The following is a 13,445-nucleotide window of genomic DNA, read 5'->3' as shown; positions in this document are numbered from 1 at the left end:
CAAATATCGGCTTCGAGGAGGAAATTTTCAAGAATTTACGTTCGGAGCACAGCATTGTATGGTAGTGAATCATGGACCGAAGGGAAACAGAAAGAGAAGAGAATCGAAGCGTTTGATACGTGGTGCTGTAGAAGGGTGTTGAAAATTAGGTGGACTCATAAGATCAGAAATGAGAAATTCTCCTTAGGATCTGCAAAGAGAGGAACATGTGCGAAATATTCACAAAAAGAAAGAACAGCATGAGAGGGCATGTGTTAAGACACCAAGGAATAGCTTTTACGTCACTGGACGGAACTGTAGAAGGTAAAAATTGCAAAAGAAGACGGAAATTAGAATAGATCCAAAAAATGATTGAGCTAGTTGGTTGCAAGTGCTACCCTGAGACGAATCGCCATCAACAATGCGACATGTTCTCATGGCAGCATATACCATGGAGACGTTTGGAATTCAACCTTCGACACTGGGTGGAAAGCCAAACCGACCAAGAACTCAGCCCACCACCTCCCCTCCCCCTGCCTGACAAATACTGCAAGCAAAAACTCCTCTCATTATCGGAATTCGAACCGGCCACGTTCGAAGCTATCACCGCCGCAACACTCAAATCGCTGAACAGCGTAAGTCAAGTTATTGATGTGAGGAAAATTTCCAGTTGTTTTGAGGTCTTTACACGATAAAATGTAGTAAGTAGAGTCATTAGATGGTTTTACTTACCAATAGAGATGCCAGACTGGTCGAAGTAAGGAGCAACGAAGTCGATTACTTCTTCCCTCTCTGACGTCATTGTCAGCGGTGCGATGATCATGTCTGTCTCCTGAACATGAAACAATGTCACTGAGTCAGAAGACGAACAGTTTTTAATTTGTTGCATCGTCGATAATGGACGACAAAGAACTTCAATTTTATGTCACTCTTACTAATACCTTGTTAACGAGTTCTGGTAGCTGCGTTTTATTTGTTGATGCTCTCTAAATGGAATATCACACACTTCCGTCCCGGCTAGGTGGATTTGTTAGTAATTAAGAACAATGCTTCAAAATAGGAATTCAATAAAGACTTCGAGGTAACGAGATCATAATGTTCAGTGAAGTTGAGACAATGGCAAAGACCAAATTGTAACCTATCTGCCATATCCCATCGTGAATGGTTGGTCCGACTGCCTGTCTCACCTTAGCGAACGTTAGTGTTTGAATTATAGGCCGACCCTCGAACATCTGCGCGCCCTTGTGTGGACTGCCTTATTTTTTTAAATTTGTTCTTGCTGTTGGTACGTGTATGGCTTCTAGCCAGTTTTTTGTTTTAAATTAGAGTTGTTTTTCTCTTAAGGCCTTCAGCCTAGTTTAAAGTACTGTTTCACGTGAGCCCTTTGGCATTTTAAAAAAAACTTTTCAGTTTTTAAGTCTTCGGCCTTCAGCCGGTTTGAATTTAACTTGTTTGCTTCAACCTATTGAATTCTTAAGTCTTCGGTCTTCAGCCGGTTTGAGTTTCAGTTGTTTGGTCTTAAGGCCTTCCGCCTAAATTAAAGAACTGTTTCACGTAAGGACTTTGGTATTTTTTTAAAAAAATAATTTTTTGGAGTTTTAAGTGTTCGGCCTTCAGCCAGTTTGAATTTAACTTGTTTACTTCTGCCTAACTAAAGAACTGTTTTAAGATAAGGCTTTTCTTTTAAATTTCTGATTATGCTTGCGTTTTAAGTTATTTTCCTTCAGCTGTTTTTAAATTAAAGCGGCTTTCAGCCGATAATTAAGTCCTAAAGATTAAAGCTGTGTGTTTAAAAAATTTTTGGGCTCTTGTAATGTTTGATCAAATAATAAAGTTGTATGTTCGAGTGTAACTGACAGCCACTTATTTTGGCCCCCACCCACGATTTATTCTATCTGTCCTTTCCTGCGGGTAAAGAGGGGCGTTTCAAGTTCCTTCGCACATCCATGCATGAGTCGTGCTCGGGCAGCCAAATGATAAGGCGACCGCTAACGATAAATTCGAGTCCGGTCCGGCGCAAATTTTCACTGCCGTAATTCCATTATACAGTTGATGGTTGACCTTATTCGCATTTGCGAATACATTTAATATGTTTCATAACGGCTGCAGTCGCTGCAGGGATTGTTCTGTTGGACATGAATGCATGTGGAAAGGAAGTTTGCATCGTAATTTAGAATAACACAGGCACTTTAATATCGTATTTTAAATTTAGATCTCTGCATTCCCAGCTTGCTCAGTCCCACAGATATAGTCTATCATTTAAATTTGTTTAGCGCTTAAGGGGGATAGGACGCCAAACAGGCCGACTTGGAGCAGGAGAGGCATCACAGGGCATTTTAATTTCCAGTGTCTACACTTTTACAAATAAATTCATCAAACTTTGTCAGCATGACCAGGAAGGATTCAGGATTCACACCCATTGCAGTGGAAGTTCGAAAACATAACAAAATAAATTTTTTTGCGTGCGAAATTTCATAATTTTTTCACTTACTAATGGCTGCATTTGTTGCTATAGGTACACTTTTCTTAATAAGTTAGAGAGATTCTTCGATGAATTTTGCACAGCATGCATACCATACTCACAGGTGTATGAAACTCTACAATTTATTTAATTTATGAAAAAACGAATGAACTGTTATATTTTAAACTTCATATTCAGAAAAAACACAAATTTTATAGTTAATCACCTCAATTTTTACCACAGTTTTTAATAGATTTGGAAAATTCTATAGTTTCATACAGCTTTAAGTATGATTTGTATGCTGTGCAACATTTATCGAAGAATCTCTCTTACTTACGAAGGAAGGTGTATCTACAGCAAGCCATTAGTAAGCGAAAAAAATGAAGAAATTTCACATGTAAAAAAAATTATTTTGTATGTGTTCGAACGTCCACTGCTAAGAGTGTGAATTCTGAATCCTTCCTGGTCATGCTGACAAAGTTTTATGAATTTATTTGTAAATGTATAGACAGTGGAAATTAAAATGTTCAGTGGTGCCTCTCCTGCTCCAAGTCGGCCCGTTTGATGTCCCACCCCCCTTAACCTTTTAATTGAAACCAGTCATATACAATTATTTTCCATTTGCATTACTTTAAAAAAGCCGTATTGATCAAATTGTGACACTGTATGTGATTAGAGCTGGAAAACTTAGTCTCTTTAAAAAACGTGAAATCTTTTAATTTTTTTTTTCGTAAATCATACAAAAATTTGGAGACTAAAACTAATTCTTTTAGTCCGTGAGAGAAGTATGTGTGCTTTGAATGTCAGAGTGAATGGTGTTTGTTCAGCTGTGAGACTTTTCGGCGTCGAAAAGCACCATATTTTGATAAGAAAGGAGAGATTCAACTGAAAATATTTTGAGATGACAGTAGACTCAAATTGGTAAAAGTTCAATCTGAGAAAGTGCTCACAGCAACTGTTTACGTATCTCTGGATTCCGTGCAGTCACGCACGACACTGATGTGTTGAAACGATCGAGAAGCTTAGCTCACCCCCATGGCGAGGTCTCCGACGAGCCCAGTCCAGCTGCCAGAGGGCGACCGCGAGCCGAAGTCGTTGTCCTTGGCGGGCACCAGCTCGTAGTCGAAGTTCATGTGCGTCGGCTCGGCCAGCTTCTTCAGCAGGTCGATGCAGTAGCCGTCCCAGACGGGCTCGCCCTCCGGACCAACCAAGGGCGCCCCCGTCTGCTCGTCGCGCACTGGGAACGACCAAGGCACGCCCTGTGTCGAAAGAACACCAACAGGTGGCGATCACGTGTTCAAGGGACACTATTCGGTAAAAATATCAGCCAGGGCAGCAGTCGAACATTTTCTGTATCCAGGACAGCAACATGCGGTCGTGCATTATCCTGCTGAATTTACAAGGAGATACGTACAGTGTAGCGAAACAACGTAAGTTACTTAAAAGTACACTACTGACCATTAAACCTCCTACACCAAGAAGAAATGCAGATGATAAGCGGGTATTCATTGGACAAATATATTATACTAGAACTGACATGTGATTACACTTTCACGCAATTTGGGTGTATAGATCCTCAGAAATCAGTACCCAGAACAACCACCTCTGGCCGTAATAATGGCCTGGGCATGAGTCAAACAGAGCTTGGATGGCGTGTACAGGTACAGCTGCCCATGCAGCTTCAACACGATACCACACTTCTTCAGGAGTAGTGACTGGCGTATTGTGACGAGCCAGTTACTCGGCCACCATTGACCAGACGTTTTCAATTGGTGAGAGATCTGGAGAATGTGCTGGCCAGGGCAGCAGTCGAACATTTTCTGTATCCAGGACAGCAACATGCGGTCGTGCATTATCCTGCTGAAATGTAGGGTTTCGCAGGGATCGAATGAAGGTGCAGAGCCACGGGTCGTAACACAACTGAAATGTAACGTCCACTGTTCAAATTGCAGTCAATGCGAACAAGAGGTGACCGAGACGTATAACCAATGGCACCCCATACCATCACGCCGGGTGATACGCCAGTATGGCTATGACGAATACACGTTTCCAATGTGCGTTCACCGCGATGCGGCCAAACACGGATGCGACCATCATGATGCTATAGAAAGAACCTGGATTCATCCGAAAAAATGACGTTTTGCCATTCGTGCACCCAGGTTCGTCGTTAAGTACACCATCGCAGGCGCTCCCGTCTGTGATGCAGCGTCAAGGGTAAGCGCAGCCATGGTCTCCGAGCTGATAGTCCATGCTGCTGCAAACGACGTCGAACTGTTCGTGCAGATGGTTTTTGTCTTGTAAACGTCCCCATATGTTGACTCAGGGGTCGAGACGTGGCTCCACGATCCGTTACAGCCATGCGGATAAGATGCCTGTCATCTCGACTGCTAGTGATACGAGGCCGTTGGGATCCAGCACGGCGTTCCGTATTACCCTCCTGAACCCACCGATTCCATATTCTGCTAACAGTCATTGGATCTCGACCAACGCGAGCAGCAATGTCGCGATACGATAAACCGCAATCGCGATAGGCTACAGTCCGACCTTGATCAGAGTCGGAAAAGTGGTGGTACGCATTTCTCCTCCTTACACGAGGCATCACAACGACGTTTCACCAGGCAACGCCGGTCAACTGCTGTTTGTATATGAGAAATCGGTTGGAAACTTTCCTCATGTCAGCACGTTGTAGGTGTCGCGAACGGCGCCAACCTTTTGTGAATGCTCTGAAAAGCTAATCATTTGCATATCACAGCGTCTTCTGCGTGACGGTTAAATTTCGCGTCTATAGCACGTCATCTTCGTGCTGTAGCAATTTTAATGGCGAGTGGTGTACATGTCTTCCGGTCAATACCGCGCACCAGTTAGGTTCCTTTCGGAGTATCCTGGTGAAATAAATCCATGTTTAGCAGCCGCATACAACTGCTCGCTGGACGAAAGACCCGCACCTAAAGACTGGAAAACTGCACAGGTCACACTAATACATAAGGTAGAAAATCAAGTAATCCGCTGAATTAAAGGTCCACATCATTGACATCAATTCGCTGTAGGCTTTTGTAACATATATCGTGTTAAAAGATTACGAAATATCTTGAAGAAACAGATCTACCGTTATGTAACCAGCGCGGGTTCAGACTATATCGTTCTTGTAAAAGACAACTAGCTCTTTACTCACACAAATTAATGAATGCTATCGACAGGGGATTTCAAGGCAATTCCATATTTCTAGATTTCCAGAAGGCTTTTGATACCGTACCTCGTAAGTGCAGCTCCTAATCAAATTGCTTATGCCGGCCGGAGTGGCCTAGCGGTTCTAGGCGCTACAGTCTGGAACCGCGGTACCGCTACGGTCGCAGGTTCGAATCCTGCCTCGGGTATGGATGTGAGTGATGTCCTTAGGTTAGATAGGTTTAAGTAATTCTAAGTTCCAGGGGACTGATGACCTCAGAAGTACAGTCCCATAGTGCTCAGGGTCATTTGAACCATTTTTGAAATTGCTTACCTATGGAGTATCGCCTTAGCTGTTCCATTGGATTCGTTATCTACTGTTAGAAAATGAATGGGAAGGCATGTAATGATTGAAAGTGGCATTTGGAGTTCCCCAACGAAAATCCGTATAGGTCATTTACTGTTGTGCTGAAAAGTAATGCCTCCGAATTTTTTTTCTGTTTCAAATATCGGTTAACGTATTACCTACCGTGCGTATTACTCGGTCGACTTCCCGCTTCGCTGATCCAGGTTACAACCTTCTATGACTAGAGGGTTTTGAATTGTAGCGGGTAACATGGCGGTGTGCAACGTGCATGTGAAACAGCGTGATGTAATCGAGTCGCTGAAAGCACAAATTTGAAGAATTCTTCCACACACGAAGCACTTCTCCTTCAGCTTGACGATGCCAGATCACAAACCAGTGCTGCGACATCTGGACTATCTGACGCCATGGGTTCACAGCCATCGATTATCCTCCACACAGTCCCGACTTGGTCCCATCCGATTTTCATTTGATCCCAAAATTTAAAAACACCTTCGGTGGTAGTGATGAAGCGATGCAAGCACAGGTGAGATTGTGACTCTGTGAACATTCTAGGCTGACGGTGTCAATAAACAGGTTTCTCGTTCTGAGACATATGTCTGTCGCCAGAGTGACTATGTTGAGAAATAAGTACGCAAACATGAAGAATAAAGAGGTAAAATGTTAATAACGTTTGTTTTACTTAAAAATGAAATGGTTGAAATGGCTCTAAGCACTATGGGACTTAACATCTGAGGTCATCACTCCCCTAGACATAGAACTACTTAAACTTAACTAACCTAAGGACATGACACTCACCCATGCCCGAGGCAGGATTCGAACCTGCGACCGTAGCAGCGGCGCGGTTCCAGGCTGAAGTGCCTAGAACCGCTCGGCCGCCTTCTTTAAAAAGCTTTAAGAGTTTTCATATAGGACATTTGGAGGCATTATTTTTCAGCACGCCCTCGTATATAAACAACTTGTGAGACAATGTAAGCTAAACAGTGCTCTTAGATTGTTTGCAAATGATGCTGTCATTTACGATCTACCTAAAGTCATCAGAGGATCAAAACGAACTGCAAAATGATTTACACAAAGTAGCTGTATAGAGCGGAAAGTGACCTAAAGACCACTCCACATGAGTATTAATATTCAATTAAATGTCGGTTACACGATAAATCACAGAAATTAAAGGTTGTCACTTCACCTAAATACCTGCGCATTACAATTACAAACAACTTAAATTGGTACCATCACACGGAAAAAGTTGTGAAGAAGGTGAACCAAAAGCAGTGTTTTATTGGCAGAATGTTTCGCAGATACAACACATCTACTAAAGAGATTGCATACACTACGCTTGTCTGTCCTCTTACGGAGTACTGTGCTGCGCACTAGGGATGGGATCCTTACCATGTAAGACTGGCGGAGAACATCGAACAAGTTCAGAGAAGGGCAGCTCGTTTAATATTATCAGAAAATAGGGGAGAGAGTGTCACGGACGTGGTATGCAGGTTTGGAGTGGCAATCAAAACAAAGACGTTATTCGTTGTGGTGAGAACTTTTCACGAAATTTCAACCATCTACTTTCTCCTCCGAATGCGAAAATAGTTTGTTTATTCCCACCTAAGTAGGGAGAAATGAATATTTTAATAAAATAAGAGAAATAAGAGCTCACAGGGAAACATTTAAATGTTTATTTTTCCCGTGTATTTTTCGAGCGTGGAATGGACGACAAATAGTCTGAATGTGGTTTTGCGAATCCTCTATAAAGGACTTAAATCTGAACTGCAGTGTAGTCATTGTAATGACACATTCCGACGCAGAGACATACAATACCTTAAAGGCTGCGCCAAAGATTTAAATTGAGAGCGATGTAGAATATAATCTTTGTAATGTTCACATTGGATTCTCTTTTGTTTCATACTCCAAGAATGAGGATGGACGTCATTTTTGGAGTGTGCGGAAAGGCAGCCATATAGTTAGTAATTATGGTTTGTGCGACGAGCACAGCAAGTCTTATTGTGTTGTGAATAAAAAATAGTGAGAAATATCTAAGTTTTACGAGAATTATTTAGAGTGACGTAGCATTGTATTCCTTGGTTTCCACCGTCTTCGTGAAGTGAACCGATGCCGACTCAGGAAGATACACACGGTCAACAAAGAGAAGAACACCGATGGCGACTAATGAATTAATATTGTGGCAGAAGGACGAATTCTACGTCTAAGGTGAGAACTCTGAATAAATCAACAATGGGGTAGAATTCAAAATGTAATTAATCGGAATGGTAAATTATATTACAGGCATATTTCACGCAGCACTGAATTTGTCCGCATTCAAGCCGGTCAATACAGTCCGTAGAAAAAAGCCTTTCCAAAACTCTAAAGTTACAGTTCCATGTCCATAATATTTCCTCTTAAAAAAAAAAAAAAATAAAATTAAAAAAAAAAATAAAAAAAATGCATAAATTTAATTTTTTTTTATTTATTTCGCCACATCATGTAGATGTAGATTTAGATACACTCTGCAAGCAATTTTACAGAGCATGTATGAGTTTACTTTGTATTAGTATTAAAAAATCAATTTGCGGATGGAGAGAGGAGAAAGTGATAGTTTTTATGCCTCCGTAAGCAGCCTAATCTCACTTGTCGTATTTTCATGAGCTCGACGACAGGTATCCATAGGATACCTACGACAGGTATCCTATGGAACGAGCAGAACTGTACCACAGTCTACTCTGGACACCAGTTTTCAAAATTTACGCAACAGCATTTTCCAATGATTCCCACAAGACCCCAGAGCATTGCTGTAACACTGTTTTGTGAGCTATACCGATGTGTTCCAATCTTTGTCTTTGAATTCCTTCGATTTTTGCTGTCAAGCGTACACCGAAAAAAGAGGGAACTAAGATTTAAGTATATTATTTATGCATCGAAGACGCCATTAGGTATGCAGCACAAAGTCGAATACCATAGGATGTGGAAGAAAATCGGCTGTGTCCTTTGTAAAAGATCCATTGTATCATTTGCTGTAATCGATTTAGTGAATTTGCGAGAAACGCAAATCTCGGTGGCCGGATGGGGTTTTTAGGACAGACCGAGTAATTGATGAACAGGCAGTGAATCGAAATAGGGAGAAAAAAATTGTAGTACAGCTTGACTAAATGAGAGGGTTGTTTGATAGGACACATGTCGAGGCAACAAAGAATCGTCACTTTGGTAGCGGATGGCAATGTAGGAGAAAAAAATGGAGAGGGAGAGAAAGGTTTGACTACATCAAGCAGGTTCAGATGGAATGTTTGTTGCATTACCTGTGCAGAGTAGAAGAAACTGGACAGGATGGTCTAGAGTGGGCAGCTGTATCAAACCAGCTTTTAGACTGAAAATCACAAAATTTTTTATCGTGAACTAATCGACAACAATACGTGGAAACCATTCTGTCATCTCAGAAGGCCTTCTCAACAATTATGCCGAAACGATCTATTGTTACAGAGAAGTAGAGTTCACGTCTTAGTACATGTTATTAGCAAGATGACGTATGTAATAAAATGTGAATATCACCAAGCGAGGTGGCGCAGTGGTTAGCACACTGGACTCGCATTCGGAAGGACGACGGTTCAGACCCGATTAGGGAGAAAATTCTATCCTTATTTAGGTTTTCCGTGGTTTTTCTAAATCGCTTTAGGCAAATGCCGCGATCGTTCCTTTGATAGGGCATGGCCGATTTCCTTACCCATCCTTCCCCAGTCCGATGGGACCGATGACGTCGCTGTTTGGTACCCCCCCCCCCCCCCCTCCCCCCTAAACAAACCAACCAATCTGTACAGATCGAAATGTGTTTCCCTCTTTGAGATAGAAATACAGTACTTGTTTATCTTGACTCTTATGGAAAATAGAGCCTTATGAAATTGTACATTAATTTGTTATTACTGTTTACTAGAGGTAAAACCCTTACAGACCAGTTCACACTTGCCATCACGTCGCGTCAAAACATTCCATAATGTATTTCAAGTAGCGGCATTCACACAGGCCGACGTCACGTCACGTCGTCAAGGTTTCTCGGGAAGAAAGTTTTGACGGTGATGTTGAGTAGGGGGGCAGTGTGTCGTCGTCTGCTATCTTCCGAAGTTAACCTATTTTTCCCGTGCTCACTGTTGTTATAGTAGTAGTATATTTTGTGCTTTTGTATCTTCTTAATCTTTATTTAATTATTTTGTTTTGTTTCAGTGACAAACCGCAGAAGTTCTATTACGACTTCAAAATTTTTTTTTGCATTGAGTGATCTGCGAATAAGCGAGGCTAGATACATGGAAGTGAAAAATGATTTAGGTTTTACAATAACAAAATGGAACTGACACCTACTCTGTGTGTAAATAAGAACATAAATTGATGAATCAATTTTCACTGAATAACCTTTTGTTAAGTGAAAAAGTCAGCTCTATTGAAAGAGAAAAATACAGTTCAAAAAAATGGTTCAAATGGCTCTGACCACTATGGGAGTTAACATCTATGGTCATCAGTCCCCTAGAACTTAGAACTACTTAAACCTAACTAACCTAAGGACAGCACACAACACCCAGCCATCACGAGGCAGAGAAAATCCCAGACCCCGCCGGGAATCGAACCCGGGAACCCGGGCGTGGGAAGCGAGAACGCTACCGCACGACCACGAGATGCGGGCAAAAATACACTTGTTTACGTCGTTATTTGCTGCATAGGAAAAACAAGCGTAAGGGGTAAGGCAACCAGGCTCCGTGTATTCTATTATAAATACTGTTTGACGTGTTAGTATGTATATATTTTCGCTAGCAAATAGTTGTCGGTGTTTTGAAATGTCGTTTAACTTCTCAGCATTTTATCACACAAAATTGATCAAGAACATACAGCTGCGCCACGAATAAGTACAGGCGTGGATTTGTGGAATTCCTTTAAATCTCGCTATGAATGGAAGGTAGTAATTAAAGGTCCATTGGCACATCGGATGGCCGGCCGTTGTGACCGAGCGGTTCTAGGCGCTTCAGTCTGGAGCCGCGCTGCTGCTACGGTCGCAGGTTCGAATCCTGCCTCGGGCAAGGATGTGTGTGATGTCCTTAGGTTAGTTGGGTTTAAGTAGTTGTAAGTCTAGGGGACTGATGACCTCAGATGTTAAGTCCCATAGTGCTTAGAGCCATTTGAACCATTTGAACCAGCACATCAGATGGCAGGCGCGGACGATGTTGATATTCCGCAAACTATTCTGCAAGTCAGGTTTACGACACCGCTCGCAGACTTGAGGGCACGGCCCGGCGGGCACTGTGTACAGATGTGAAGTAATCAGGAGAGTACAGGATACAGCCGTGCTGTAAAGCACCCATACATTGCAGCTACAACAACGCCTAGTGACTTGCGTGTAGGGGCCGAAGTGGACTGAGTAAAGCTGGTGTTGTAATTATCGAAGAGCACTTCGCTTATCCCTCCAGAGGAACTACGTCAGAGGCGTAGGGAAAAGACGAAACCGACCGTTGTGGCCGAGCTGTTTTAGGCTCTTCAGTTCGGAACCGCGCTGCTACTAGGGTCGCAGGTTCGAATTCTGCCTCAGGCATGGATGTGTGTGCTGTCCTTAGGTTAGTTAGGTTTAAATAGTTCTAAGTCTAGGGGACTGATGACCTCAGATGGTAAGTCCCATAGTGCTTGGAGCCAATTGAACTCTTTGAAAAGACGGATAAATAAGCGAGCCAGGAGGCTCAAACCAAATAGTCTATTTGCCATTTTTCCCACGTCTAGAACCGGAGAGAATGACGATTGTTTAAGTTGCAGGCCAACAAAGGCGGCCTTTTGGCGATGGATATCGGCGGCCAACCGGCCGCCGGAGCTATCTGCAATCTTCGCTGCACGGACGCATCATTGCTGTGTGGTGGGGCGCGTCACACCTTGGAGCTACAAAGGCGCGAGGAGCGAGAGGGCTGTTAGCCTCCGCTCTCTGGATGGCATCGTTAGGCGGACTGTAAGTTGGCGCCCACAGGGCCGGGGCCGGGACGCGAACTCGCGTCCTCCCGTGTGCAGAGATGTCTGCAGGCGCTGAACGAGCTGCCCTAGGTGGGCGGCAGGAGCTGCTGAGGCTCACTGTAAGGACGGCGGTCGGTTGTTTCCCATCGGCGCTCTACATGGTGTCCACGAGTTGCGCTTGGGGGAGCAGTCAGCCGTGTTCCGGGCCACAGGCACAGTTAACACACGCATTCGGCGGCCACTCTGTGGCATTCCTCTGGGTCCCAGGGCACGTTGGTATCCGTGGAAACGAGGCGGCCGATATAGCGACCAAGGCTGCAGTCTCTCTTTCTCAGCCTGCTGTTCACATAGTTCCCTTTGCCGATCTACAGAGCGTTTTCTGTCGTCGTGTTGCTCTTTCATGGCACGCACATTGGTCTACACTTCCCAACAATAAATTGCGGGACGTGAAAGCTCTCCCCTGTGCTTGGACCTCTTCCTCCCAAACTCGTCGTCGGGAGGAGGTTATTTTAACTGGAATCCGGATACGGAGCCATCGACACCTTTTAAGTGGCGATCCTCCCCCGCTTTGTCCTCACTGCTCTCAACTGTGGACAGTGAGACACCTTTCACTTCAGTGCCCCAACTTTACTCCGCTACGCGCCCTTTTACAGCTGTCTCCTGATTTATCTTCAATTTTGGCAGATGACACGCGCCCAGACGATCCCGTCCTCGAGTTTATTAGTGACAGTGGGATGACGTCGGTCATTTGAAGCTCTTTTTGGGGAAAATACCCCCTCCCCCTTCTATAGTGCTTTTCTAAGCTTTCCTTCTGTTTTTTAGTTTCCCCGCTTTCTGAGTTTCGCTCCCAATGCTGCTGATTTCCAATTTGGTTTTTTTACCCTTCACTAAGCCACAGAACGGACGCTAATGACCGTAGCAGTTTTGCGCCCTAAAAACATAACAAAAACAAAAAAGAACTTAGCCGTGGCGCGAGTAGGATCGCTACATCCTCAAGGCTGAGCAACCGGACGCCGACGCTGTAGATTCCAGATTCAGGTGCCACTGACCCACGCATGCTGCGCGGCGCCATCGCCGAGTTCAGGAAAGGCCGGCTGTGCTTCTCCGCACGCTTCGGCGTAAGTCATCCCTCTCTCCCAGACCACAACTCTCGGTCGTTCTGACATATCACAGTCCCTCAGCTTGGAGGTTGTAACAATACGTTATGAAGTTTGCTTTCGCCATTAATCAACTTCATCGTTGTTACTTCCTCAATTTCGATACTATACTCCGACTTTTTGTGTGACTGGTGGTATTTCATAACCTGGCTTTCACAGTTCCGTATTGGGCTCAAGCGAATTGACGTGACGTGAAACTTAAGTGATTTAACGCGATGTCGTATGTGAATACACTCTGACATTGACGTGACGTGACGTGAATCGGCCGTATTTATTCCAGAGGGTCTCTGGAACGAATGTTTTCGATATGAATCACAGGGTCGTTTGCTCTTTTCCATTGTGCACTTCGACGCCTCGG

General features: G+C 43.7%; 1 protein-coding gene across 1 annotated transcript in view; it reads right to left on the bottom strand.

Moving 5' to 3' along the window:
- The window catches only part of LOC124551788 (ionotropic receptor 25a-like), a 250,148-nt gene that overhangs the window by 76,572 nt on the left and 160,131 nt on the right, over positions 1 to 13,445 (bottom strand). The window contains exons 9-10 of the mRNA XM_047126467.1: positions 3,472 to 3,699; positions 712 to 811 (exon numbers count right to left, since the gene is read on the bottom strand). Of these exons, the coding sequence (XP_046982423.1) occupies positions 712 to 811; positions 3,472 to 3,699 (328 nt within the window). The remainder of the gene's footprint in view (positions 1 to 711; positions 812 to 3,471; positions 3,700 to 13,445) is intronic.

Source organism: Schistocerca americana, chromosome 1 (assembly GCF_021461395.2).
Source record: "Schistocerca americana isolate TAMUIC-IGC-003095 chromosome 1, iqSchAmer2.1, whole genome shotgun sequence".
Taxonomy (NCBI): domain Eukaryota; kingdom Metazoa; phylum Arthropoda; class Insecta; order Orthoptera; family Acrididae; genus Schistocerca; species Schistocerca americana.
This window is presented reverse-complemented; position numbering and strand designations above follow the sequence as displayed.